This window comes from Protopterus annectens, chromosome 8.part0 (genome assembly GCF_019279795.1).
Source record: "Protopterus annectens isolate FY-2018-M chromosome 8.part0, PAN1.0, whole genome shotgun sequence".
NCBI lineage: Eukaryota > Metazoa > Chordata > Ceratodontiformes > Protopteridae > Protopterus > Protopterus annectens.
This window is the reverse complement of record NC_056741.1, coordinates 1,081,610,895-1,081,638,637: the sequence shown is the minus strand read 5'-3', so window position 1 is coordinate 1,081,638,637 and position 27,743 is coordinate 1,081,610,895. Positions and strand designations below refer to the sequence as shown.

Genomic DNA, 27,743 nt, shown 5'->3' with positions numbered 1-27,743 from the left:
TGCATTTGTGTAGGATTCAGCAGTCATAACTGTATTGTCCATCTGCATGGGTGTCATGAAGTTCGCCACTTCTGTCTTAAGAAGCATGAAGTTGGCTTTGGAGAAATTATTTACTGTGGTTTCCGTAATGGTGGGTGGGGGCGGGATGCAGATATCTAGGGTGATTAGCTTATGGTCAGATCTAACTAACAAGGAGTTGATTTGAGGTGTGGAACACCAGTCACTCATGTTGGTAATGACTAGGTCTAGGATATTGTTGACCCTGGTGGGGATGTGGATAAGTTGTTCCAGGGCATTGGATTTTATGAATTCCAGAAAGCGTTGAATGAAGGAGTTGGTACATGAGTAGTTTTCCCAGTTAATGGTGGGGTAGTTGAAATCACCCATTATTAGATTGTTTGGTTGAACCCTAATATTTCCAGTATATCAAGAAAAGAGAAGTGGGAGTCCTGGGGCATGGTGGGGGATCTGTAGCAAGCTACAATTTGGATTGCAGTTTTGTCCAGAGTTAGTTGCACTTGGATAATCTCAGATGCATTATGCTGCACAACTAGCCTAGAGGTGTGGATATCCTTAATGATTATGGTCACACTTCCACCTTTGGTGTTCTGTTCCAGGTTAGATGGCCGAAAAGTGTTGTATGTGTTATTGCCTGGTAATGCAGGGGTGCTCTCTAGAGCATTGAACCAGGTCTCAGTCACTGCACAGATATCAATGTTCTCCATCGTAAGGAGTGCCTCGAGTGAGTGCATTTTGAGATTTAGACTTCTAGCATTGAGTAGCATTACCCTCAGTTTTTTCTTGCCTGTTCCTGTTATGGTGGTGAATATAGGGGTGGCAAGATCCTTAGCCAGTATCCGGAATCCCAGGGGCGACAGGTGCAGGCCATCTCTGGCAAAGCATCTTGGTATGTCAACCATGTTGTCCCAGGCAGACAGATACTGGATCCCCTTAGAATGACACCAGAAGCTTAGCCAATTGTTGAGGTCAATCATTTTGTCCTTGTACTGTGGTATAATTCTGGGCAATGGCAGGATGCTACTCAGGGCTAGGGTCATACCTGCCTGAGCTACAAGATCGGAAAGCTCCTTTATGTCTCTTTTCGTGTAGTCTAGGGACTTACATCTCAGGTCGTCCACACCAACATGGACAATGACAGAGTCATATTTGTACTTGTTGTGGAGTGACCTGAGTGCATGGTTTATGTGGTAGATCCTGACCCCAACAGGCAGTTGACAGTAACCTTCTCCTTGTTTATCCTGGTGAGTGGGACATCAGTGTGCCTGACTATAGAGTCATCTATGACTAGTGTGTTGGCTACGTTGGTTTGCCTTATGGGCTGTGGTTTATTGGCACACTGAGTCTGCAGGTTATATGTCATTTGGGTTGTGTTGGGGGATGGAGGCTGCTTGCATTTCTGCTTTGGAGGTCTCTGTTGCTTGAGCAGATTATTATTGAGAGCATCTGCAGATGTTTTTGTGTTTCTTGTGCTTGTGCCACCATAAAGCATTGTAGAGCCACTCTCGGAAGTAAGACTTGGTCCAGTGAGTCTGTTGATTCAGCCACCTCAGATATTGGGTTGGGGTCTCTGAGTAGCATCTTGACCTTGCAGTATACCTGAAGCATGCAAAGAAGGGGTTGAGGAAATGTGAACAACAAAGAATGCACTCACACCTGCCACACATGGCTAACGTCACTACACCATATTAAATGTCATACATCTTGTAAGAAGAAAGAAATGTAGTTTCAGCCAACCCTACTGATATAATGTAAAGCTAGTTACTGTATTATAGCAACACCTTTTTGCAGAGATAGCAGATGAAAAGAGTGCGCGGTCAGTCTCTTCTTCATTTTTAGTCTTTTACTTGCATGGCCAATTGTCTCTCAGAACTTCGTATCAGCTTTTATTCCTGCAGATTAGCCAATGTCAGGAATGAAGTTGCAGTGCCATACCATACTGTGTAACCATCTGCAAAAAACAGATTTCTTTAGGGCAGCATTATTTGTGCTATAGTGGCTGTACATCCAGCATGGTTTGCACCACGAGAACTCCATGATGGTACATCATGTACTTTTGGTGATGAAATGCAACAAGCAGATTTGTATTCTGCTTGTCCCTGGTGCAGGTTAAACTCATTATTCTATGCTGCTAAATAGCTAATAAAGGAAGGTGATTCAGTCACAGGGCTCATGCACTGGGGTGAGGAGGACAGGAAACAGATTCTCAGGTTTCATCGGAAGAGAATCTTAGTAGTATATGCCTCAACCATCGGCTGTGAATTGATGTTTGAGCAATATCTCATCATGAAGAAAGTGACTAGGGATAAGATCCCACAGAAGTGCATGTGTGGAGAGGAACATGTGACTGATAAGAGTTCTATCATGATCCAAACGGCCACATTCTAGTTACATTTAAACTTCAAAAAGTTTTTGGGGAGGTTAAGCTGCAAAATCCTGAAAGAGTTTTTTTCAGTTTAACCCAAGAAACAGTAATATTTGAGTTTGTTACATGAAGGAAGACATGTGAGTGTATTATATTCCATGTGAAAACCTACTTTCTACTTTTGAATTTCATTGTGACTAGATTGATGTCTTTCAATTTATTTTCTCTCTAGTTAAAACCCATGTCACAATGTAACCATGACTGTCCTCTAGGAGCTCTTATAGATAACATATATAAATTTGTACTGCTATTTACTTTCTGTTTTCTTTTACATCATTGTCTTATCTTTGCAATAGTTAGCTTTTTGCTCATCTTATACAGTCATCCCATAGCATAAGAATTGACTTAACAGTCATGACTGAACTTACTTTGTACCATATCCTATGCTCAGCATCTGATTTGTGAGGCACCTGTTATCCCCAAAGCTGCAGTGAGTCCCTAGAAACTTCTGATTATACCAAGACTCAAGAAACTGCTGCAGAAGGTCATTTCTGTATAGTCCTGAAAAATAAAGCCACATTTTTATTAATGAACAGATTTGGTGCATGTAAAATATTGTGAGGTATGTTTGTCCCTTCTCTGCTATTTGCTACATGAAGAGAATTCCATCGCATATGAGTGCATATTGTTAAGTGCTGTAAAAGTACTTTTTAGTTTCTTTGTTGTAGAATTATTAGCAGTATTAGTAGCAGTAATGTAGTAGAATTATTATTATTATTATTATTATTATTATTATTATTATTATTAGTCAGATCTGTGGACACTATACAAAATACTTTTAACACAGTTGAAAATTGGCTCTCTGATCATTGTCTGATTTTAAACCCCAATAAAACAAAGTTGCTGCTTTTCTCCCCCACTAGTCAGTCCATTGCTTTATCTTTCTCCATAATATCTAATAATGGCACCGCAATCTCCCCAGACTCCAATACAAAACTCCTAGGTGTTATAATTGACAATAACTTTAAATTTGATTTGCATGTCAATCAAACTATTAAAACCATCAATAAAAAGCTTAGGTCACTATTGACTCTTCTCTATGCTTCCCATTTACTCTCCAACTTAAGCAAAACTGAACTTAGCAAACCATCTAGCTGCTATAATCACATTACCAGATTCGCCACCGGTATGCCCTATAGGTCACACCACTGTAACAACCTAAAATATCTTGGATGGTTAGAACTGCCTTGCCTAATTCAGTGCAACCAGCTAATAGTGGCATATAAAGTACTTAATCAAACTGAAAATACTCATGCACTCAAAAGTATTATGTACCCCTATAGCAACCTCAAAACACTTCAATCTTCTAACAGACTACTAGTCCAAACTGTCAAAACCAACAATTCAGCTGGTGTCTCTCTATTTACCAAATCTGTTGGTAAAATTTGGAACACACTTCCTGCTGACATTACTCTAGAACCCACCATAAGTCAATTCAAGAAAAAGCTAAAACAGTATTTTGCATCACACTGGCTATGTCCTTGTTTCAAACCAGACTAGAACTCTCCATATTACTGTATGCAAATATTTCCATTTGCTACTTAATTGAATTGCAATTTCTAGGTCTTTTCCTTATTAAACCTTAATTCATGTGTTATTGTATAAATTGCGTATCTGAAATAGTCTGTAACTGTGTTTAACACGTATTCTCCAATGTAAGATTGTATAAATTGATTATCTGAAAGAGTCTATAACTCTATTTAACATGTGTTATCCAATATCTTTTCTGTTTGTACCTTGGAGATTTTCTTCCGCTGAAAATGGACATGTATCCAGTCAGACTTTCCTGGTCAACAAATGTAAAATAAAAATTATACAGACTGTTATATCTTGAAATCCTTCATATTCAAGAAATTCAGTACTATCCCTGATTTTCGGAAATATGTGCTGTGATGGCAGAAGAATCCTAAAATTTGATTAATCTAAAAGTATATGAGTTAGGACAAATAATAAGGTAAATAACCATTAAGCTGCAGATATTATGGTCTTGTGCATCTTATTTTTCAGAAAACTCATTTTCATGCAAATCAGCTTATTACTTTATAGTTTAAAGTAAGTAGTAAAGATGTTTAAAATATCCTTGAAATAATACTTCTGCCCATAAATTATTTTTGAATTTGTTCTGTATCATTGAGAAAAGGCTGGCAGCAGTATATGAAATGCTATGTCACAGCCCTAGTTAAAAGGTAAATAAGAAATTTAAGCAACAACAGAAATTTCTGCTGGTGCTACTGTTAACCATGATTTCTGCATTTTCTGCCATAGAGAAACATATTTTTCAGTCACTCATCAACTTGGCTGTTGCACTAGTCCTGGAATCTAGTAGCAAATAAAGCTTAGAAGCATGCAATAATGTTGACCGTTAATTTGCATTGCTAGTAGCCTGCAACAGTAAAGAATAAAGACGGACAGTTAAAAAATAAGAATAGGTTAGATAGAAATAAAAATATATCTTACTCATTTTCAATTAATTTTCCAGTGATAGGGAGATAAAGAGAATGACTGAGAGTGTGTGTGTGTGTGTGTGTGTGTGTGTGTGTGTGTGTGTGTGTGTGTGTGTGTGTGTGTGTGTGTGTGTGCGCACATGCACACATGCTTGTTTGTGTATGTTTGTGCTGGGATGAATAAGATGATGTTTCAAAATATCTGCAAATAATTATCGGCATAGTGTGATATAAAAAAATGGTTGTATTCTAGGTTTCAGTTATACATATAATGAACATTACAAATTTAAAAAATGTCATTAAGTATACTACACACTCATAATAAAGGAGCTACTCTGATGACTATTTCATGAAATATACTGGAAAGCTAATCAGTGTCACTGAGGCAGAAGAGTAGTGCTATCATTTGGGACAGAATTATGTAACAACTGTGTCACACTTTAAGAGTTCAGACAGCATTTGGATATTAAGTTCGGAAACTTGGCAAACTTAACAAGAAAATGCTTGCCAAATTAGACAGGCTGATAGATTTGCCAGCTATATATACTTTTCAGCCAGACATCCATAGTATTTTCAGCTGAATGACAAACTTCATGAATGCTGATATTGAGCAGCCCTCAAGAAACTAATTTCATAGACATTGTGCTTAGTCATGTTATAGGGCAATATTTTGCAATAATTTTAGCAAAAGGTCATAATGCCTGCCTCCAAAGATAGCTTGTTAATCTGTCTCCAAAATGCTGAGAAGTAAAAAATAAATAAATAAATAATCAGACTTTGACTAAATTTAATGCAGATTCATGACTGACAATAATCTCAGTAAGTGTAGAACCATCACTGGACAATTCTGTCCTACACAGTGGCTTTGTGTGTTAGACATCAAGGTCCAAAGAAGTTATAGTCCCAATTTATTCATCTCTTGCTAGAGCCATCATTGAATAGAATGCACCCATTAGCATTTACCTAAATCTAACTTGAGAGATTGCAACATTTCCTAACCCAAAAGATTTTGGATCTCAGTACTGTTAGCTACTTTGAGAGACTGAAAGCCCTGTCCCTCCACTCACATGCAGACTCCTGATGGGTCATCTCTGCTTATCCTTCTATGCTAAGAATGACCCAGGACTATTTGCACACCTTCATCTAAGTAGAACCAGTGGTAAAGCATGCACCCATTCTAGAGAACTTAACCTTAACCACAACATCAGACAGCATGAATGATACCCAACACAATATAATACTAGTTTCAGAAATAGGCTGCCATCACCTAATTAACAGAGTACTTACCTAGCAATCTTTAAAACTAAACTGGATGACTGTATAAGTGAGCACACGTTTTCTTTTGTGAAGATTCCACGGTTCGGGTTTTGTGGAAAGGTTTTGGTGGTGTGGCCGTTTGACTATGTACAGTTGACATTTTAAAGGTAAACCATTCCACTCACTTAATTGTTAAATCTCTTCTGAAATCTTTTGGAACAGTCCCAATAATTTGCATTCAGTCCTCTGTATAATGTAAAAGTACATCTTCAATACACCTCAAAAATACAGAGGAGAAATCATATGACCTTTATCAGGATAAAGTACAACAGATTATCTACATTTTCTTGAAATCCATGCATTTTCAAGGAGAATTCATGTAGAGAAGCAATGGCAAGCTGTACATTGCTTTTTGAAGAGACTCAATGTTGAGTACTAGAAGTATTCATTGTTTTTCCTCCTTCCCAAGTTTCACCCAGAATGCATAAGCCTCAGTATACTAGTATTTTATTACTATAATGTGCAATATCAAGTCACCGAGGGAGTTACGTATACTTGTGTCCAGAAATTATGTCTATCAGGGTAGAGCACTGATTCAACGAGACAATTATCTGGCTAACCAAGGGAGTGCAACACATCTGAACACTTGACAAGCATAGGGGTAGTTCCCTTGTGATTAAATCCCTCTAAGCTCCCAGACTAAGGAAAGAACACCACACCACTCTGCTGGAAATAAATTACAGAAAGCAACTTACACCAAAGAGCCAAGGTGGTTACAAAATATTGTATAATATTTCATGTAAGCTGCTGTCTGGGGTCTGAGGCACCATTGTTTGTCCCTTCTGACTTTGGCTTCTCCCAACCCTATTTACAGATATATATCCCTGCTCACTAACATTTGGAACAACTATTAAAACACCTTTATATTTATACCAGCTATAGCAAATTACTGCAGAAAATTGTATTATAAACAGATAATCCCTAAATGTTAATTCTAATTTACTGAATCTACAAACCTAACATAATTTAAGTGGAAACCTTAAATATAAGATATTATACTTACCTAGCTGAGCTAAAGCAGACTGGTATAACCTAAGGATTGCAATAGCCCCACTCCTAGGGACCGCAATATCCTTATAACTCCACTCCCAACCATGTAAGCGAGGTTTCATGTACACCTACTGAAACCCACCATTTTCAAATGCCTGGTGTACCTAGAACCTGTCGGCAACGTCCTCATCTGTCTGGTATGTCTAACTCTGTTGTGATTGCCTAATCTGACTCTTTCTAAACTGGTTTTGGTGGAAAATATATGTTTTATTTAAGCATATCACAGCTCCTTGATGTTGTTGCAGTGCCTTAAACACATTATAGAGAATCGATAGTTCTCAGCTTGCCTGTTTTTGTCTCGGTTTTAAACACTAGCGGCTTGGTTGTTGAAAACACTAGTTGTTGGTTACAATGTCTCTATTAATTGGCAGTTTTATTGCTCAAAGTGTTCTAAACAACTCTAAAATTCTGTTTTAAACTCTAGTGGCTTGCCTGTTGAAAGCGCTAGCTGTTGATTACTTTTAATCTGCTTATGGTCTGTTTTTTATGCTCAAAATAGCCGGTTTTAATATAGGGCAAGTGCATACTTGTTTCTGTTGCATTCCTGCTGATACGATACTCACAGGTCCTTTTTTTGCAATCTGATTTTTATTATACACAAATACAAAGACAAAGCAATAATTTACACAATAAAAATAGGTTCAAAACAGATAAGTGAAAAATCTTCATACAATTCTGCTTAAGAACAGGTACAATCAGTACTGATATAACAAAAACAATTATTTAGCTTCTTTAATCAAGTGAATAGGATACTAGCTGAGTAAAAACAAAAAAGAAAGTGCAGAAAGGATTTGCTAGGAGGTATTTGTTAATGCAGGTGTGTGAAGGTATATCAGTACTCCTAAAACCTATTTGATTTAACTATATACAATATATACAAGCGACTGTCACTAAGTGATAGGGAATTAGTAGTATAAGGAAGCTAGAATATATTGTCTGCACAAATGTAAGAAAAGAAATCATAAAGGGTCACGATAATTGTAGTCTTTCAAGGGTTCTGCTGGAGATAAATAATGAAGAGAAGTATTTACAGATAATAGGAGGAGAAAAGGGGAACGACCTAAGTAGGATATTGATTAAGAACATCTAGAAGGTTATTCCAATATTTCTGAAAGTAACAACTTCTTCTTGCTTGTAGTTTTTAGTTTACTTGCCAAAACATATTTTACAGTCATCGATTGGAAGTCTTTCCAGGACATTTTGGCTCTGTCTAGCCGGTTTAAGGTAATGTAAGTTTTGAGTATCGCACACAATGTCACTATGATACGTTTAATTTCAGGTTTAAACAAACCTGGATAGATATTTAAAAGTGCCATTTCCCAGGATAGAGTTGACTTCATATAACCCATTTTCTCCAGTCGTGCTCTTAGGGAGCACCAGAGTTTATACACGTTTTTACAGGACCAAAAAATGTGGAGTATATCTGCAACAGAATTAGGGCAAGTTGGACAAAAAGGCAAAGTGTTTGGGTTAATTTTATTTAGGAATGCTGGAGTGTGATATGCGTTATTGTTTATCATGAACTGGGTATAAATTAGTTTTTTGAAAGGGGTTAACTTTATTGTAGCATCAATCACATCGAGGTTTTGGCTAAGTGTAATTTCCTTTTTGTTTCCATCCCAATATTTAGAGAATAATAACTTGTCTTGGTATTTTATTTTTATTACTAGACTATAGACCTTGGAAAGCATTTTAGACCTTGATAGAAGTTGGGTTATTAGAGACTGATAAAGATGGTACTCTGTGGGGGTAGCTGACCTTGTGTCAGTTATCAAAGAAATTAGGTAAAATATTTGTTTAATTATTATATAGTATTTCTTGTTCACTGCCAAAGAGGACATGATTTCATTAAATGGTAAGTCTTTAACTGAGTAAATGTCCCAGACTGTACAGCTCTTAATGAGAGGGTAATTATCAAGATTTAGCATGCTGTTACCCAATTTAAGATTTGGATTAAGATTAATTGGTTGGGCCATCGTTAGGGAGTGTCACAAGCCAAGGGAAGTTATCAGTGATTGGAACCCATTTATGTTTTTTATTAATATAGGATGAATTTTATGTCTTTTAAGACTTTTATTGGTAAGAAAGAGAATTGCTCTAGGATTGAAATTAGATGCTTTCATATGGGCATTATACATTTTTATCCATAAGGGGTTCCAGTCCTTGTTTGATTGTTGGAAGTTAGCAATGTGTATAATACCATTGGCATTAATTATATGGTAATATGACAGAAAGTCAGGAAGGGCCAATCCTCCTCTATCTTTGGGAAGTGTAAGTTTATTGTAGCTGATTCTAACATTTTTAGGGTGCCATATAAACTTTCCTAGTACAACATTTATTTTTGAAAAAAAGTGTTCGGGATGTTTTGATTAAGAATTAAGAAGTGGAACAGAAGTTTGAAGAGAATATTAATTTTTATAATAGCTACTTTTGAGAGAAGAGAAAGATTTAAACTCTTCCATCTTGTGAGATCTTCAGTGATTTTAGTCCAAGGTTTGCACAAATTACACTTTATTAAATCCTGTTGGGGGTGAGTGAAGGTTATACCCAAATATTTTAGGGAATAGTTAACTTTGATTGATATTTCTGGAATGAAAAATTCTTTGTGTCCGAGGGGGTTTAGCGGAAAGATTATTGATTTGTTTGGGTTAATGGCATAATTTGAAATTTGCGAAAATTTGTCTGTAGAGTTTAGAATTTTTTCAGGTTCTGTTGAGGGAAGTTCTAAATAGATGTTTAAATCACCTGGAAAGGCAGTGTATTTCACATGTATTTTATATAAGTAAATTGAACGGTGGAATGTTTTCTGACTTAGATTTAACAATAGAACCTCAACATAAATATTAAAAAGGTAGGGTGAGAGTGGACAACCCTGTCTTGTTCTGTTTATAATCTGAATTGGCATGGAGTTTTTTTTGTTTATATTTAGGGAAGTGGAAGCCTTAGTGTAGAGGGTTTTAACCATTTTGATAAATTCGTCAGGAATGGAGATGTATTTCAGGGTTTTAAAGAGGAACTTTAAGTTTACCCGGTCAAAAACTTTTTGGGCATCAACAGAAAGAGCATATTTGGGGGATTTGTTGAGATTTGTTATATATGTTATGGCTTTGATGGTTAGAGTGCTGTCCCATACATACCTATTGTTCATGAAACCAAGCTGGTTATGTGAAATAATATGTGGTCATACGCTTTTTAGTCTATTTGCTAAGATAGAAGATATAGGGTGGCACAGTGGTGCAGCGGTTAACATTGTCGCCTCACAGCAAGAGATTCTCCAGTTCAATTCTCAGCTGGGATGCCTTCTGTGTGGAGTTCGCATGTTCTCCCTGTGTTCATGTGGGTTTCCTCCGGGTACTCCGGTTTCCTCCCACATTCCAAAGACATGCATCTGGAGTGTTTCTCCCCGGGCCTCCGCTGAAAACAGGCTCTGTGGAACCTAGTCGGACATTCCCGGTCAACAAATGTTAAATAAATTAAATAAATAAATAGAAGATAAAATCTTTATATCAATGTTAATTAAGGCAATTGGACGGTAGTCATTTTTGCTAGTAATGTTGTCATTAGATTTAGGTATAAAAATGGTCTTAGAATTATTAAGATATAGATCCGTGATGCCAAATTGAATAATGTGATTATAAACTTTAAGCAGAAAGGAGGCACGTATTTGCTTGAAGGACTTGTAGAATTCGGACATGTAACCATCTGGACCTGGGGCTTTCCCTGGCTTCAGTTTGCTTATGACCATTGAGATTTCATCTCTGGTTATCGGTGCCTTAAATAAATTAAAGTGATTTTTACTTATTTTAGGAACATGTAACTCATTTAGGAAAGAGTCTTGAACGCCTGGTGATTCAAGTATTTGGGGGCCATAAATTTCCTCATATACTTCCAGGAAGACCTGAATGATTTCCTTATTTGTGAAATATGATCGACCCTTGTAAATAATATGATTTATTTTAGTAGGTTGGGGTCTGATATTTATAATCCTATTGCGAATTTTCGAAGGTGTTTGCATCCATTCAGCATACTTATGAATAAGTCTAGATTCCATAAGTTAGAATTGATTGAGGTGTAGTTCGTGAAGTTGCTTTTGAATGGTGGATCTTTGTTTCTCAATGTCGGGAGAGAACTTAGTTTGAAGTTCTAATTCTATTTTTTTAGTTCTGTTTCTAGCACCAAAATTCGGGAATTAGATTGTTTTTTAATTAGGGAGGATTTTTGAATAAGGGTACCCCTTAAAGAAGCTTTGGCAGCTGCCCATTGAACATATATAGGCATATCAGACATATCAAAAGAGGTAAATGTCTGGGACAGGAATTCTTGAATTTCTCTATGGATAATCATGTTGTTCAGGAGATTTGGATTAAGGGACCAATTTATAGGGATGGAATTCAAATAGTTATGTTTACAAGTATTTAAAATGTAGATTAATTTTGGCATGATCAGAAATAGTTCTGGGGTCACTACTGTATATTATATCATAGGAGGCAAAAAATGTTGATATTAAAAAGAAGTCTATCCTGGACCATGATTTGTGGAAGGCAGAGAAGAATGTGTAGTTACTAATATTAGGGACATTCCTAAAAAGTTCAAAAGGATCAAACAAGTTGTAGACTTCTATCATATCTCTTATAGTATTAGTAGTACTTAGAGGTTGTTTATTGGTTTTACAGGTTCTGTCTAAATCCGGTCTGATTGTAGTATTCCAGTCCCCAGGATCAGTAGATGATTGTTAAATTTTTCAACGAGTGAGATGATTTTATAAAGGAACAAAGATTGGTGTATACAGGGGCCATAAACATTTAATATAAGTATTTATTTTTTGCAGGATGATATAGAACAGGTTAGGTAGCACCATCTCCCATTTGGGTCCCAACCAGAAGTTATAATTGATCCTTTGAAAGATGTTTTAACTATTATTGCTACCCCCTTGGATATTGTGCTATCCCCAGCCATTACAATCTGTTTTATCCATTTCTTTTTAACATCGTTTGACCATTGAGCCGTAGTCATGTGCATTTCCTGGATAAGAGTAATATCAAACAAAGATTTTTGGATTAGATGTAAAACTAAATTCCTTTTTTTATTATTTTGCAACCCTTTTATATTACATGAGCCTATCAATAACATTTATCCAAGTAACTAGTAAGATGACGATTTGATATTTTTATTATTTAAAGTAAAAAGAGTTAATGGGCAAATGTGTTACAACTCAAGAATAAATAGGCACATAGAGTGAAGGTGAAAAGAATTGTTTCCCTTAAATGAAAAATGATTAGGAGGAGAATAGAGTAAAGTGACAGTTGCCTCTCTCAGATCACTACCCGTGCTTAACCACATTCTAGAAATATCTGAAAGAGATAGGAAGAAGATACTATTTACAAAATTAACTACTTTACAAAAAATTCTTAACATTCCAAAATCCAACTCACTACACACACACATACTTCTTGCTCTAATGTAACAGTAAAAAAAAAAAACAGAACTTTGTGAGATTTAGTAAACATCAGCACATATTGTTTGGTACTAACAGATAGGGTTTTACTTAACAGTGTAATAGATGTTGATCATGCTTAACCTCATATGACCATACAGCAAAGTCACCCTATAGTACCTATCCTGTATGATTACAGCTCTGACTCAAAGATGACATCATTAGGAATTAACCTCTAAATTAGGGAAATTAATAGTGCCTTCGACTGGCAAGACATATTTGAGGCTCCTTCTCACTTATCATTATCAGATGGAGTTTTAGCCCCGTGCTTCCTAAAGTGTATGAAGAGGCCTGGTTTCCAGCAAGGTCTAGAAATTGGAACCAGATATATATTATATGACCAAATTTAGCTACTTTGAACAATAAACTGTGAAAAGATAAACAACCAATGAAGTTATACCTTTTTCTGCCTACATGAAGTATAAATATTATTAGATAGGATGTACATTAGACCATTTAAAAATATATAGTAAACTTTACATTTCTCCAAAGGCCAGAAAATCTATAAATGCAAAACCACAGACATATACATGAACACAGAGAGTCAAATTCACACATGTAGATGAAGTGATTTGTTAACATAGTAATCTTAAACCAATAATAGTCGACCACATAACAGCTATAGGGTGGCAAAAAGAAATAAAACATTTGTCTATTTACTAATTCTAAGTCAAGAGACTACAGATGGGTGTAATGTATCAGCAAAACTGCAGAAGATTATTGATTAAAGACAAGAATAACATACTCACTACTCTATAGATGTGAACATCTCATAATGTCCCTTACCCCTGCCATTTTGTTTCACAACCAGATATAACACATACACTCAACACAACTCTCTGGGAATGCATGCAGAGTTTTTCCGATCCCTCTAACAATTAACAAGATGAAGAAGCGTTGTTAACTATCCAGCATATAGGGATAAAAAAATGATGGTATCTGTTACTGTCACAATCCTGATCTGAACCCAAGTAACAATGATAAAAATAAATTTGTAATACCACACTCACACTATCTCTCACACACACACACACACACACACACACACACACACACACACACACACACACACACACACACACACACACACAGTCTCCCAAAACAACCTATAAGATAGAAAGATGTATACAATTTTTAGACCAGTGTGTTAATAATTGAGTATGAAGTGTGTTACTTTGATTATACACCTTTGAAAAGGACCAAACCCAGAAATACTTTGGCAGTTAAGATCATAACTGGAAAGTGTGTACGTGCGCTTAACTCTGTTAACTAAAACATACAAGTATTCCCCAAGTATGGGTGCTACAATAATTCTAGTACATTAAATTGGGAGACTGTAATGCTTAAAAGTATCTGTAGTGGTCTGCTACCACCTAGTAACAATTTCACAGAGTACATGAAATTTCTGAATATTGCAGCTATTTATTCCATTTGACTGTTTTGTGTGCGTGTGTGTGTGCACGCACGCGTGCGCACACAAGCATCATATGTATAATTTTCTGTGACACACAATATCCGTAATTTGCATAGTGTCACATTTATTTTTAATTTTTCACAAATTATCTCTATATTCAGTCTTTCCTATGCATTCTTTCAAACAATTAGACCATACTATGTGTCTCGTGCTCTGCTTTACAAACCACTGTCTTGGGTTTCATGTCAAAAGTCTTTCTATCTAAAGAAACTAGGCAAAACAGCAAAATGCTACAAGTATAGTGCATGTGTTTTAAGTATACCTTATTGCACCTTGTTGTCACAAATGTAAGAATAATTCTAGACTTGTTATGTAAAGATGTCTACGACAATATTATGTCATTGAGCTCCCTTTCTCAGATTGACTCTCCCCTATAAACCATAGGTAAAGAAAATTACAGCCCATACGAAAGTTTTTACAACAAGTCGCTTCATCCACTACAGGGAATCAGATTTGCATTTTACCATATGTTTGAAAGCCATCCATTATTAAATTTTATAAAAACAAACTTTTTAAAAACTGGTTATAATGCAAATGTTAGTATAAAGAGTAGTAGACTATCTAGTTATGAGTCTGTGTTGAACAGTTTTTGATAATGTAAGATTTCAGTCATGCTTTGTTGCAGAAATCCACCATGCTGTCAAACAATAAGCTGTTATTCATATAACGTTTAAATATGTTTTATTTTAATTTCTGACCTATTAGCTAATACAAAGCTTAACAGCAACCTTACTGAACGTTTTGTAATAACAGATGCCTGACATACTGTCCAAATAAAAACCACAGGTATTAAAGCCTTAAAAAATTGCAGATACTACCAGAAACCATGAATTTGTTAACATGACAATCAAACACAAAACATTGTATATAAACTTTGTCTGCAGCTTCATTTAGTTCGATATTCACCATTCCTTTCAAAAAAAGGACCATTACTTTATTAAATACAAAATGTGATATCAACTTGTCACTAGTTGTCTTGCAAGCTTTTGAAAGCTTTCTTTAATGAATAAATACTCGTTCTAACCTTTCCGATCTTCAGTACAGTCTCTTATGAAGTTTTTATAGCTGACTGTAGCCTTCTTTAGCTCCATAAGTATTTTGTTGAATTTCTTTTCCATTCTTACCAGGACTCGGAATTTCCTGCTTCTCAGTTAAAGGAAGAAAAGCGGAAGTCTCAATTTTGTGTTGGTGCTCATTTGTTTCTCATGAAACCAGTGCATTTGAAGAAGGTAGAAGATTCCAGTGGGACCAGACAACCTGCTGCACATGGAGGCGATGAGGAACAGTTAGATCACCAAGAAAACTTGGCCTACCTTACGAGTGTCAAGATGGGAATGAGGAAATGGCCTCAGGGTACAGAACTCTTTTAAAGGTAAGGAGAATATGTCCTGGTGAGATTAATCGTATGATCGGTTAGAATAAGAGCTGAGACCTCTTACATTTGTTATTTGGACAGGTTCATATCGCTTGTATGGTAAAGGAGCTTATATGCACTTTTCTTTTTTTTTTTTTTTTGAGAAATACAAGCTTGTTTGAGCTTTTATATTAAGAAAGTTGTTGTTGTAAATAAGAGGCATCTAGAGGAAACTGTTTGATGTAATTTAAGAGGATGTTGGAGTTTCACCAAAAGCCTTAATAAATGTAGCTTTCACTTCTTGTTGGTTTTTTATAGAGTACATTACGCTTTTGTACTGAAATGATACAATGGCAGGGTACTTCATCTGGAACTTGATGGATTTGTTAATTAAAAACTTGTAGTAGGGCGAGAGAGATTGTCTTCCTTGTTTAATAGGGAATGCCAAGACCTGAGCAAAGGTAATTTTTGAACCTCTCCAGAGCACGAACTTCTTAGATTTAGCAGCCTGAAGGATTGACTGTGCATGGGAGGCATTAAGTAGCCTTGTGTAAATTTGTCTGGGTATATCCATTGCTTGAGATTTTTTCAATGCCCTATGGATTCTTTCGATTGAAAATGTTTGTGCAAGATCTTTGTTGTCTAGTAAGATACCAATAATTTCCTGAGCAATAGAGGGCAGTTGTGATTGTTCAAACTTCTCTGGCACACCTCTGATCAGCACATTATTATGCCTTGTTCTAGCCTCCAGATCAATTATTTTTTGCTGCATTAGTTTTATCAGAGCTTCATTTGTGGAAGTATTTTTTTGAAGTTCCTGAATTTTGATTTCATTCTCCAATATTTTTGCATCATTTTGATCTAATCTGCTAATGATTTGTTCCAGGTTGTTGCCAAAAAGTTTAACTTTGAAGAGAAGGTTTGTATTTCAGACTGTAGTGAGGATAGTGGAAATACAACAACAGCACCCTGGAGCACGATACAAAAAAAGCAACAACCACAAGTTCCACCGAACAATTTAATAAAAGCTAAGAATAACTTCTCTCTCTGACGTCTCGGCCAAAAGCCTTCAAGGAGTATAATACATATAAAAACTAAACAATATATATACACAAATGTAGCTGCTAATTAACCATTCAGCATTTAGCAATTAATTAAGCAATGCTTTCCAATTAAACTCTTCATTTAGTCCATATAGAGGCATTGTTTTAAACTTTAAAATATACATTGCTTCTTTTTGTACTAAAACAGATTTAATATCTACATGACAATTTACAGGTAAGCAAACTTGCTCTAAAACAGTCGCTTTAAGATAATTACTCATGCCCCCATGGAACTGTGTAAAATGTAAAGCTACAGGGCTGTCTTCCTTACAATTATCTATGTTCCTAATGTGTTCTAGAAGTCTTAATTTAAACGCCCTTTTGTTCTCCCCAATATAAAACTTTTTGCATGGGCATTGTAAACAATAAATCACTCCTAAATAAATTTCGTTTTTATATGTATTATACTCCTTGAAGGCTTTTGGCCGAGACGTCAGAGAGAGAAGTTATTCTTAGCTTTTATTAAATTGTTCGGTGGAACTTGTGGTTATTGCTTTTTTTGTAGTGAGGATAGTGCTGCCTTGAGATCTTCACTTGTAAAGGGGGTGCTCACCCTTATTTTTTGAGGCTGCTTGGTAGTCTCAGACTGTGATTTGGCTGTTTTCTGCCTTTTGGTAGATGTTTCATTCTCTGGGGATGAAATAAGTGAAAGTCTAGTTTTTGAAGATTGTGTTTCCATTGGATCTATCTTGAGAAGACTTTTATTATATCCTCTTTTTTCCTTACTTCCCTTTAATTGTTTGTGCTTCTGTAGATTCTTTGTATTGCTGTCTGGCCTAGACACATGTGTCTGAGAGTACTAATACCCCTTTGGATGAAGAAAGGATGAATCAGCCTTTCCAATCCACAATTTCACCAAATTTTTTTATAAGGTAGGTAGATTATAGCTAGTTTTGTTTGGTAAAACCATTTTTTTGATTCTTTTATGATCTGGCGACAGGTGATCCAATTAGATTATCTGATAGTGTTAAGAGCACACAGAAGACAGTGCTTCCTAGTCAGCAGCCATTTTGGAATCATGATACTCGCAGGTCCTACGCAGTTAGTTAATTGAATAACCTAATGTAATAGATGACTACAATATTTCTGTAGCTGATTTGTACTGCTAACATTTAACAGATAGTATAGTGTGTACAATGTTATGCCCAAACAAACTTGTTTGCAGATCTTAAGTTTTATCAACCAGAAGGAACACAAGTAATTGTTGCTTGCAGCTTACAGAACCTCTATGGGACCGTAACTACCATTTTAAAGTGTATATCACTAGCTAGTAGCAGTGCTTTCTGGCCCAGTTTTTACTGTATGGGGAATATAAATGATTTTCCTGACCTGTGATAGCAATAGCCTAGCTACCGGCATCTAAATGTGCCTTTTTCCCTAACTTCTACCTGCTTTTACTCTATTTTCTAGGTAGTTCCCTTGTGATTAAATCCCTTTAAGCTTCCAGACTAAGGAAAGAACACCACACCACCCTGCTGGAAATAAATTACAGAAAGCAACTTACACCGAAGAGCTAAGGTGGTTACAAAATATTGTATAATATTTCATGTAAGCTGCTGTCTGGGGTCTGAGGCACCATGGTCTGTCCCTCTTGAATTTGGCTTCTCCCAACCCTATTTGCAGATATATACCCCTGCTCACTAACATTTGGAACAACTATTAAAACACCCCTATATTTATACCAGCTATAGCAAATTACTGCAGAAAATTGTATTATAAACAGATAATCCCTAAAAGTTTATTCTAACCTACTGAATCTACAAACCCAACATAATATAAGTTTAAACCTTAAATATAAGATATTATACTTACCTAGCTGAGCTAAAGCAGACTGGTATAACCTAAGGATTGCAATAGCCCTGCTCCATTCACCCTCACTATGCTCAGGCTCTCTCCGCTCCCCTCCCTGCCTCCAATTCCCACCCACTCCCACTACCTCTAGATTTATTGCCACTTAGCCACTCCCACACTTGCTAGCTCCTATCACCTTCCTGCTAAGTTAATTATCCCCAACCCCATCCCTCTTCCTCCTTTGTAGTAGCACTCATCAGCTCCTAGCTGCTTCCTTCTCTCTTCCATTATAGTAACCCATTTCACACTATCGTCTGATAGTGCATTTCCAGGTGCAAAGTTCCTTATCTCTCTAGATATGCTGTACTCCTTTCTACTACCTATCCTATTAGCCCCATACCTTCTAACCTTATAAGAAACCCAACCTCTCTTAGGACTTCAAGTCCCAAAGGTCCACAATAACACCCCAGAAGCCAATCATCCCACCTTTAATCATATCCATAGTACCAGGACATATCTAACATCATGCTTGCACTCACTACACACTAACACCAGGAAAATTAGCTCTAGAATCAAACATTACTATAAACTTTTAGATAAATTCCTGAAACTTATCTCCAAGCTTAGACCTAGCCTATTACTTGATAGGGATATACACCCTAACCTTGGCCCTGCCAACTCAGGCATATATTCTCCCTCTACCCATAACCTAAGCCTCAAGCCTACAATTTCCAGGCCACCCAACTCTCTCCTAACCTATCATCTTAATATCAGAAGCATCAATAACAAGGTGCATGAACTTTATGCACTCCTTGCTGATCTCTCCCCTGAGATTCCCTGTCTATCTGAGACATGGTTAAAACCCAGCATTACCGATAATGAAGTACTACTGCCTGGATGTAACATACACAGGTTGGACCGTGCTTACAGAAAAGGGGGTGGGGTAGCCATACTCTACAAATTTGAGTTGATTGTAACAACAGATGTCATACAACCACCTCAGATTAACAACTTAGAGATTCTAGCCACCAAACTGCAACTCAACAATAGTAAATGCATTTATATCATCTGCATGTAATAATATAGCTACACTTGAAGATACCTTACATTGGATATCTGTTCACTACCCTCAAGAAACCTTACTTCTCGGAGACTTTAATATAGATTGGGCAACCTGTTCTTCAGAATCCCCTACCACCCATATTAACCTGCACTCATTTAGGCAAGTTATCAACACCCCTACTGGGACAGGCAAACCCAACCATAAAGTATACTCATTTGGGTACTCATTAATAGTCACCCCAACCTGTATACTTTTGGTACCCTCCCTGATAGTCTAAGTGATCACCATCTGACATATATAATCAAGCACAAAGTAATCAGTCCCCGACAATCCTTATTAAGAAATGTTAGAAATAAAAAAAAAATTTGACTCAGCCAAATTCCAACAAGAATTAAATTCTTGTAATTTGGTCTATCCTAAAACTTCTCCCCTTAGAAGAAGCAGTCTTGTATTTTAACAAAAAATTCCTTGAGATTCTTGACTTTCACACACACATTCGCTCAAAGAGAACTAAGGCAAAAGCTGCTCCTTAGCTTTCAAAAGAGACGAGGCTCAAAATTAATCTCAGAAATAAAGCCTGGGCTTTATGGCGAACTACTAAACTCCCTCATGATCAAATTTATTATAGGCAACTTAGGAATGAGACTAAAAAACTTATACTACTAGAAAAAAAAACAATACTATTGCAAATTGCAAACAGAAAATCAAAATAACCCTCAGAAGTTCTGGGCATGGTTGAATAATATACTACACCCTGGTCATACTACTACCCCTGTCCCAGCTGCCTTCACTGATAAACCCCCAGAAGCAGTCTCTGATAGTTTTAATGGATTCTTTACTGAGACAATTCAAGCCCTAGCCAGCCAATTTCCTCTTAGCTCCCATAGCCTAGATAGTACAACTCCTAGAAATCTACCCTTATTTAGCTTTCAACCTGTTGCCACATCACTTATCCATACCCTAATCAGAAAACTAAAACCCACCACACTCTCGGCTGACCAACTTCCAGCTGAATACCTACAAAAATCAGCTGATGCCATTGCCTACCCAGTGTCATTACTTATCAATTCCACCATAGTAGAAGCAAAAAGTTGTGATATCTGGAAAATATCCTATGTAATCCCTCTTCATAAAGGAGGTAGTTCTACTGAACTCTCCAACTATAGGCCTATAGCTATACTCTATCCTCTAGCAAAGATAATGGAAAAATGTATTCAAAAACATTTCTTGCACCACCTAATCCACAACCACCTCATGGCAGATACCCAGCATAGCTTTAGACCTCACCATAGCACCACCTCAGCCCTACTAGTCTTTTCCAAAACCATAAACCTTAATCGTAGTAATAACCATATTTCTTCAGATCTTTTTTTGGATCTGTCCAAAGATTTTGATATGGTCGATCACCGACTATTAATCCACATCCTGCAATCACTTTGTCTAGATCCCAAAGCCCTTCAGTGGTTTCATTCCTACCTAAGTGGTAGATAGCAGGCTGTACTTTGGCAGACCAAACTCTCTACCCTGCTACCTAACACCCTGGGAGTACCACAAGGTTCTATATTAGGGCCCCTGTTATTCTCCAACTTCATCAACGATTTGAACACTGCCATACCTAAATTCAGCTGTAACCAATATGCAGATGACTCTACTCTGATTTGCTCAGCAACATCCCCTACAGAGTTCCAGTTAGATACCCAGACCACCTTTAACACAATAGAAAACTGGCTTACCAATCATCGCCTGATACTGAATCCTAAAAAGACTAAAATACTGTTATTCTCACCTATACAAAGGTCTAGTGCCATTAACTTTACAATTAAAGCAAAGGATGGCACAACAATCTCCCCTGACCTCTCTACTAAACTACTAGGTGTCACTGTTGATAACAACTTAAAATTTGACCTACATGTTAACCAATTGATTAAAACCATCTATAAAAAAATAGGTTCATTGTACAGAATAAAAAACTTCTTGACTCCCCCAGCCAAGGTTGCCATTGCTCAATCTCACCTTCCCTCTACTCTCTTGTATGCATCCCCACTTCTCCATAATACTAACAAGACTGCCCTGAACCAAATCACTATCTGTTATAATCACATTGCCAGGTTTGCCACTGGGCTGCCTTTCAGGACACATCATTGCATCAATCTAATCCAGCTTGGATGGTTTGAACTACCCAGTTTAATCTTTTATAACCAACTGGTTATGGCCCACAAAATTATATACAACCCTGAAAACACCCTTGCACTTAAAAATCTGGTCACCCTGTATAACAACCCCAGACCATTGTGATCTTCCAACAGACTCCTTATCCAGACATGTAAAACTAACAACCTAGCTGGTGAATCTCTCTTTACAAACTCTGTAGGCAGATCATGGAACTCTCTACCAGCTGCGATTACCTCACACTCTTCTCTAGGTCAGTTCAAAACTAAGCTCAAACACTACCTGGGATCAAAACAGATATATTATTGTATCAAGCCTGGCTAATCTTTTCTCCGGATGTGTACAGCTGCCATGTAACCTATCTTGTACTGCAACTTTCAGATTTATCTACTCTGAACAACTGTACCTAAGAAACTATTAATAATATCATTTATCGAATTAATGGAAAAAAAAATCTATATGTAATTCTGTATGGTTTGTTTCTATGTTCACTGTAAATATTATATCTTGCTATCTGTGACATGTGACATGTAATTACATTTGTGTTATTGTTTGGAGCTTTTCTTCCCGGGCCTCTGCTGAAAATGTACATATATCCAGTCGGACTATACTGGTCAACAAATGTAAAATAAAAATAAATGTGGTGAAAGTCTGCTTAATGAGAGAATTGTTAGTCACTCACCACTATTGGATGATATGGCTAAGCCTCTTAATGATCTCCTCTAGCCATAAGTTAAATGAACATAGAATCACACTGGGGAGAGTAGCTATCTTTTGGTGAGACATGGTTTCATATAGAAGGCATGTTATGAATATAAATTCAAAACACTGAGATCTGGCAAGGTTGTATTGCAAAATTTGCCATAATCAAAACAAATTCTCAATTTTCTTGATGGACAGATATACATTTAGGTGAAGTTACCAAAAGAAGAACTACAGACTGAGATGGGTCATTTTCTGAAGCACAGCAATGAATAGAACCTGGAATGGATAGTCAAAATAAACTTAAGCCACTTCTAAAAATAAGCAAGGATACTGGTGATGGCCAGCAGGAATCTAGGGTACATAGCTGAGGAAATAGCCTGCAGACTCACAAATGGTGTCACAATGCAGATCATCATTGAGACTACACATCAAGTATTGTATACAGACCCGCGGGTTCTACAGAAGAATATAAATAACTCTGGTGATAGGGTTGAGTATAAAATCCAACAACATGGTTACAGGAAAAGAGAAAATTTGATACAAGGGAAATTCTAAATACTAGAATGTGCTAACTAGTGGACAGAGAAAGAGGACTATGATTTGCCATTGGATCTTATTTGCCAAACAAAACAAGCCACAGTATAATTATGTGTTCAACAACACTGAAATGGTTGAATAGAAGTGGTGTAGACTTCTTGAAAATATTGTACTACAGAAATCAAGTGAAGACTTCAAAAACTCATGGAGGATGTGAAGGAGGTGGGACATAACAAGGGCAGTGGGGCAGCTGCAGTACAGAAATAACTTTTATGGACAGATTGAAAAGATCATGTATCAACTTAATTTCAACATAATTGTACGCTTGTGTAACTAGATAAATTGCAAATGATTTATCCGAACTATCTCTATGAGAGACCATTGCCAAAAACACTTTTTTCCCTCTGAGAGCAAAACATTAAGCATTTATGTGTTTTCTTAAGTCAGTGCAAAACTAAGCAGCTTAAGATGTTTCGGTTGCAAGCAACCTGTTATAAAAAATCTATAGTATTTAGAAACATATTGCAAAAAATCTGTTGTAGAACAATCTGAAATATTTCAAAACGTATTTAAAGTTACTAAGGTAACTCTGAATACAATGTGTTGTTAACTTTACCCAGATTCAGCTGACATTCTATACATAAAAAAGTTAATCTAAGATTCTTAAGCTGACACGATAGCAACAACCTCCTCCTATTATTCTTGTACAAGAATGAGGTTATCACATGTATGCATACCTCACATACCTCATTTGTCTGGTTTACGAAATTTAAGAAATGTGTAAAATTCAAACATTCTTACCAAGAGGACCACTGATGCAAGAAACACAGCTGAAAAAGGACTGAAAAGCTCTCTTGATGTTGAAGGCCATCCAGTACCTGAGGCTACTCATGAAACTGATGTAGGAATAGGAGAGATTCCAAGTTTTCACGTCTCCACAAACAGCACCATAGTTTTCATTGGACTCCAACACTTTTACTAATTCCACTGTAGCTAGTGGGTCTAACTTGGTATCAGAGTCACACACCTATATGGGAAAAATAATAAATTATTACAAAGGTTCTGTTTATATGCCTTTACTTATGTTTGTTTTGCCAGACAAAACAAGCTACTGTATAATGTCATTCTCATTTATGAATCTTTTCTGGATTATCATAGAATAGATTAAAGTACAATTATACAGGGAGTGGTGAGAAAAGTTGAATACTTTATAGTAGCTGTTCTAAATTGTATAGGTACTAATAATATTTACATATATCCCCTTTTCTTCACTTTATTTGTAAATGTATGTGCATGCTTTGTTGCTTTATGGTCCTTGTCATGCCATAAAGTAGTCCAGAAAGGATCATACCACCTAGCTTTTCCATCCTGAATCAAATACAAAATTCTAGCATGTGTATTCAAAACATTTACATATAAATTGAGGAAGAGATGCCTTGTGACATATATGTTGGTTTTATAGTTAATCAATTGACATTGGTCAAATGTCAATACATTGATGTGTTTTTTTTTTTGCTGGGAAACCAGAAATCAAAATTACACACTATGGAAAGATCCATTTATGTGCTACTATTCAGTATGGAACTCTTCCCCCACAGCCTGTGCTATATAATAACTCAGAGATCATTACACCTTATGTAAGTAGTATTACTATAGTCATTATATGGTCAGAATGTTGCATATCTTTATTTTTAGTATGAGTTTATTCAAGCAGAGTGCATTCATTCAAATTCACTTGACAAGCTGACAGACTGCACAGAATGCAACATAGGTTTGAATGTGTGAGTTTGTGTTTAAACATGTACTCTCACTCTATCTATATCTATATCTATATATATATATATATATATATATATATATATATATATATATGTGTGTGTGTGTATATATGGCTCTAGGACTTTTGAACGAAAGTTTAAAAGCCCAAATCCATTACCACTGAACACACTTTAACGAAAGTGCTTTCCTTGAAAAAGTGCTTTTGCTAAAGTATGTTAAAACAACACATAATCTACTTGAATGCAGGGGGGCAAGCCCCCCCTGCACTCCCCCCTCCCCAATGTGGGGGACTGCACCCCCCCCACATCTCCCCTACTTTAATTTTCTCACCCAAGGTTGTACTACAGTGGGGAAAAGGGAATTTTCCCTTACCGCACTGTAGTACGACCGGAACAACAAGCATACTTATGCGAAAGTGCTGCTTCAGTGAACAGCACTTTTGCACAAGTATACTCACCAAATTGGGATTCGGTGAAAGATGCAGTCGAGCATCTGTACGGATTCCATATATATATATATATATATATATATATATATATATATATATATATATATACATATATCATTTATATAGTTACTTTCCCCATGTAACACATTCAGTGAAGTGAACGTTCAATGGTTTTTGTTCAATGAACTAATATAGACCTGAATATATGATTTTATACATAATTACTGGAAAAATGTATTTTTTGTTAATTAATCCATAACAGTTAACCTCAACCTACTCTTTCCACTGATGACTAAGGAGTGGTTCAGTTAGAATATTTGATTAGACTTGTATAAAATCTGAATTGAAACAGACAGGCCAAACTCAGGGCTTTTGGATGAAGGATTTTTTGTCCTTAACCTTGCAATGTGCTCTTTTACCAGGTATGGTTAATTCAGAGTGAGATTCAGTTTTCTAAATGGCCAAACTAATTATTAATCACAAGTGTCTGGTAAACTTCATAGTCAAACTATTCTGCATTTTTCTGGGTGCTCAATTTTTAAAGTATGAAATTAGCTCTTATCATAAACAAAATAGTTTAACATATGTAGTACCACAGCATACAATCTGACATCATGAGATATTGAGATGTGGACATTTGGTTTAGAAATCATAACATTTCACATCGGGTGGACTTAGTTGCCATTTTATTCAAGCCAAAACATGTATTGATGTTCAGCTGCATTTAATTATTGTAAGCAGGCCTCTATTTTGTTGTTTGACCGCATTCCACCAAGGCCAAGGTTAGAATCAGGAGTTATACCTTTGTATTGGTGAGTTTTTTACCTAGGTAATTCTTGCTATTGTTATTAATATAAATAAAAGTAATAAAAATCATGGATATAACATCATACTGACAGTTAAATTACCTGAACAAAGTTGACTAAGTCTCCTAGAGCTTTAAAGGCAGTGTACATAACTTCTCGCTTTCCTCCCCACTTCTGCATGATGCACACACAGTGCTTTGTTTTGATGATTTCTTCTACTCTTAATCTCACAGGGTTTTCAATTTGCAGCTCATGATGCATGAAGTTATCAAGCTGATCAATGCTTTCATAGATATTCTCTTGTCTTCCTGCATTAGGTATACCTTCTGATTCTGGTTTCTATGAGTGATAATTATATTCTCAGACATAAGTGCCAATATCTTCCCCTTCAGAAACCTCCTTGAACATGTCCATAATGTACTGGTCATCCTCTTTGTTTCCATCAACTACCGTTATGATCCTGAGTTTGTCAGATGGGTACTGTGTGTTCTTAACAGATAACAGGCACTCTCTGAGGTAGTTACGGTCCTCCGGATAGGCTGCAATTGTTAGTGCAACTGTCTTGGTGTAGCTGCAGGTGAGGTGGTCTCGCCTCATTTTTCTGCGCTCTAGCCAAGCAACAAAACTTTGCACTAGCAAATGTAGTGCTAAGAAAGCACCATAAATGCCAAAGGACATAATTCGATACTGATCGGCAACTAATTGAAATCCCTTAACATAAGCTGTGATTAGTCAACCAAGCACAATCAGGGCAAATAAAATAGTGACTATCCTGCGGATTATGGACAGCACAGACTTTTTTCTTGTAACAGTTTCTATTTCTGGATGGAAGAAGGAAAGAAATGTTATAAACAATAGCAAAAACTTTCACAAGCAGTCCACAAAATGAATAATGCGCCATATCTACAGGAATACCTGTATATATTTTATAACTTGAAAGAAGGAACTCTTATTTAGTATCAAGGTAATATTTTTGCAAAGTTATGCTTCATTAGTTGAAAGTTAGCTATATTACCTATTCTCAGTGAACATTAAAACAAATAAATTGAGAATTTTTTTGTAATAATCTTCATGTAGTATGTATATATTACAAAAATGATGAATCACATTTCTTAATAAACACTAGATTTTTAACTTCACAAGTTTTGACACCAATCCAACAAGAAAAGTAACATAACATGTATAGTTTTCTGTTAACTAGTCAGCATATAGGTATCGACCTGTTCATTAAAAGATTATTGACAAAGTGATAAAGTTGTCAGATAAGAAGAGCTCATATCATTCTGCAAATGTAGTAAGAATAAACTTATACTGATGCAGCTAGAGCTTTCCTGGTGACAACTGTCTGTTTAAAATCCTTTCTTGTAATATTCCTTGTGCATTCAGTCACTTGTCAATAAAGGTAATTGTTATTTTCTATTGATTTTCTTGATTTTCTTTTAAGTACAGTGTTTAATTTATTCAATTGCAAAAAAATGAGCAATGCCAGTGTCTCAGCAGACAGCACACTTGCTATTGATGCTATAAAATAAGACAATTGTGGGCTGTATTCTTGCACCAATTGAAAGGATTCATTTTATCCTTACTCACACTGCATTGTTTCTCAATTACTCCACTTTCGTCAGAGCATTCTGGTTTTAGTCTCCCTTCTGCTCTTTGCTCCACTAATTTAATTTGCCACTCACTTACTTGAATATGTGCTATTTCATTGGCCCAACTGAAGAGTAAGGGAGAGGAACATTGTCAAAGTTAAACTGGAGTTGGTG

The 27,743-nt window shown here is 36.2% G+C and overlaps 1 protein-coding gene across 1 annotated transcript; it reads right to left on the bottom strand.

Annotated features, from left to right (window-relative positions):
- Positions 1 to 1,451: 1,451 nt before the first annotated feature.
- LOC122808403 (hyaluronan synthase 1-like) lies at positions 1,452 to 26,655 on the bottom strand. Its single transcript, XM_044079368.1, is given in 5 exon segments — positions 1,452 to 1,617; positions 2,812 to 2,944; positions 23,746 to 23,971; positions 26,080 to 26,200; positions 26,279 to 26,655. Coding segments are annotated over 5 exon segments (1,023 nt in total).
- Positions 26,656 to 27,743: the final 1,088 nt, after the last annotated feature.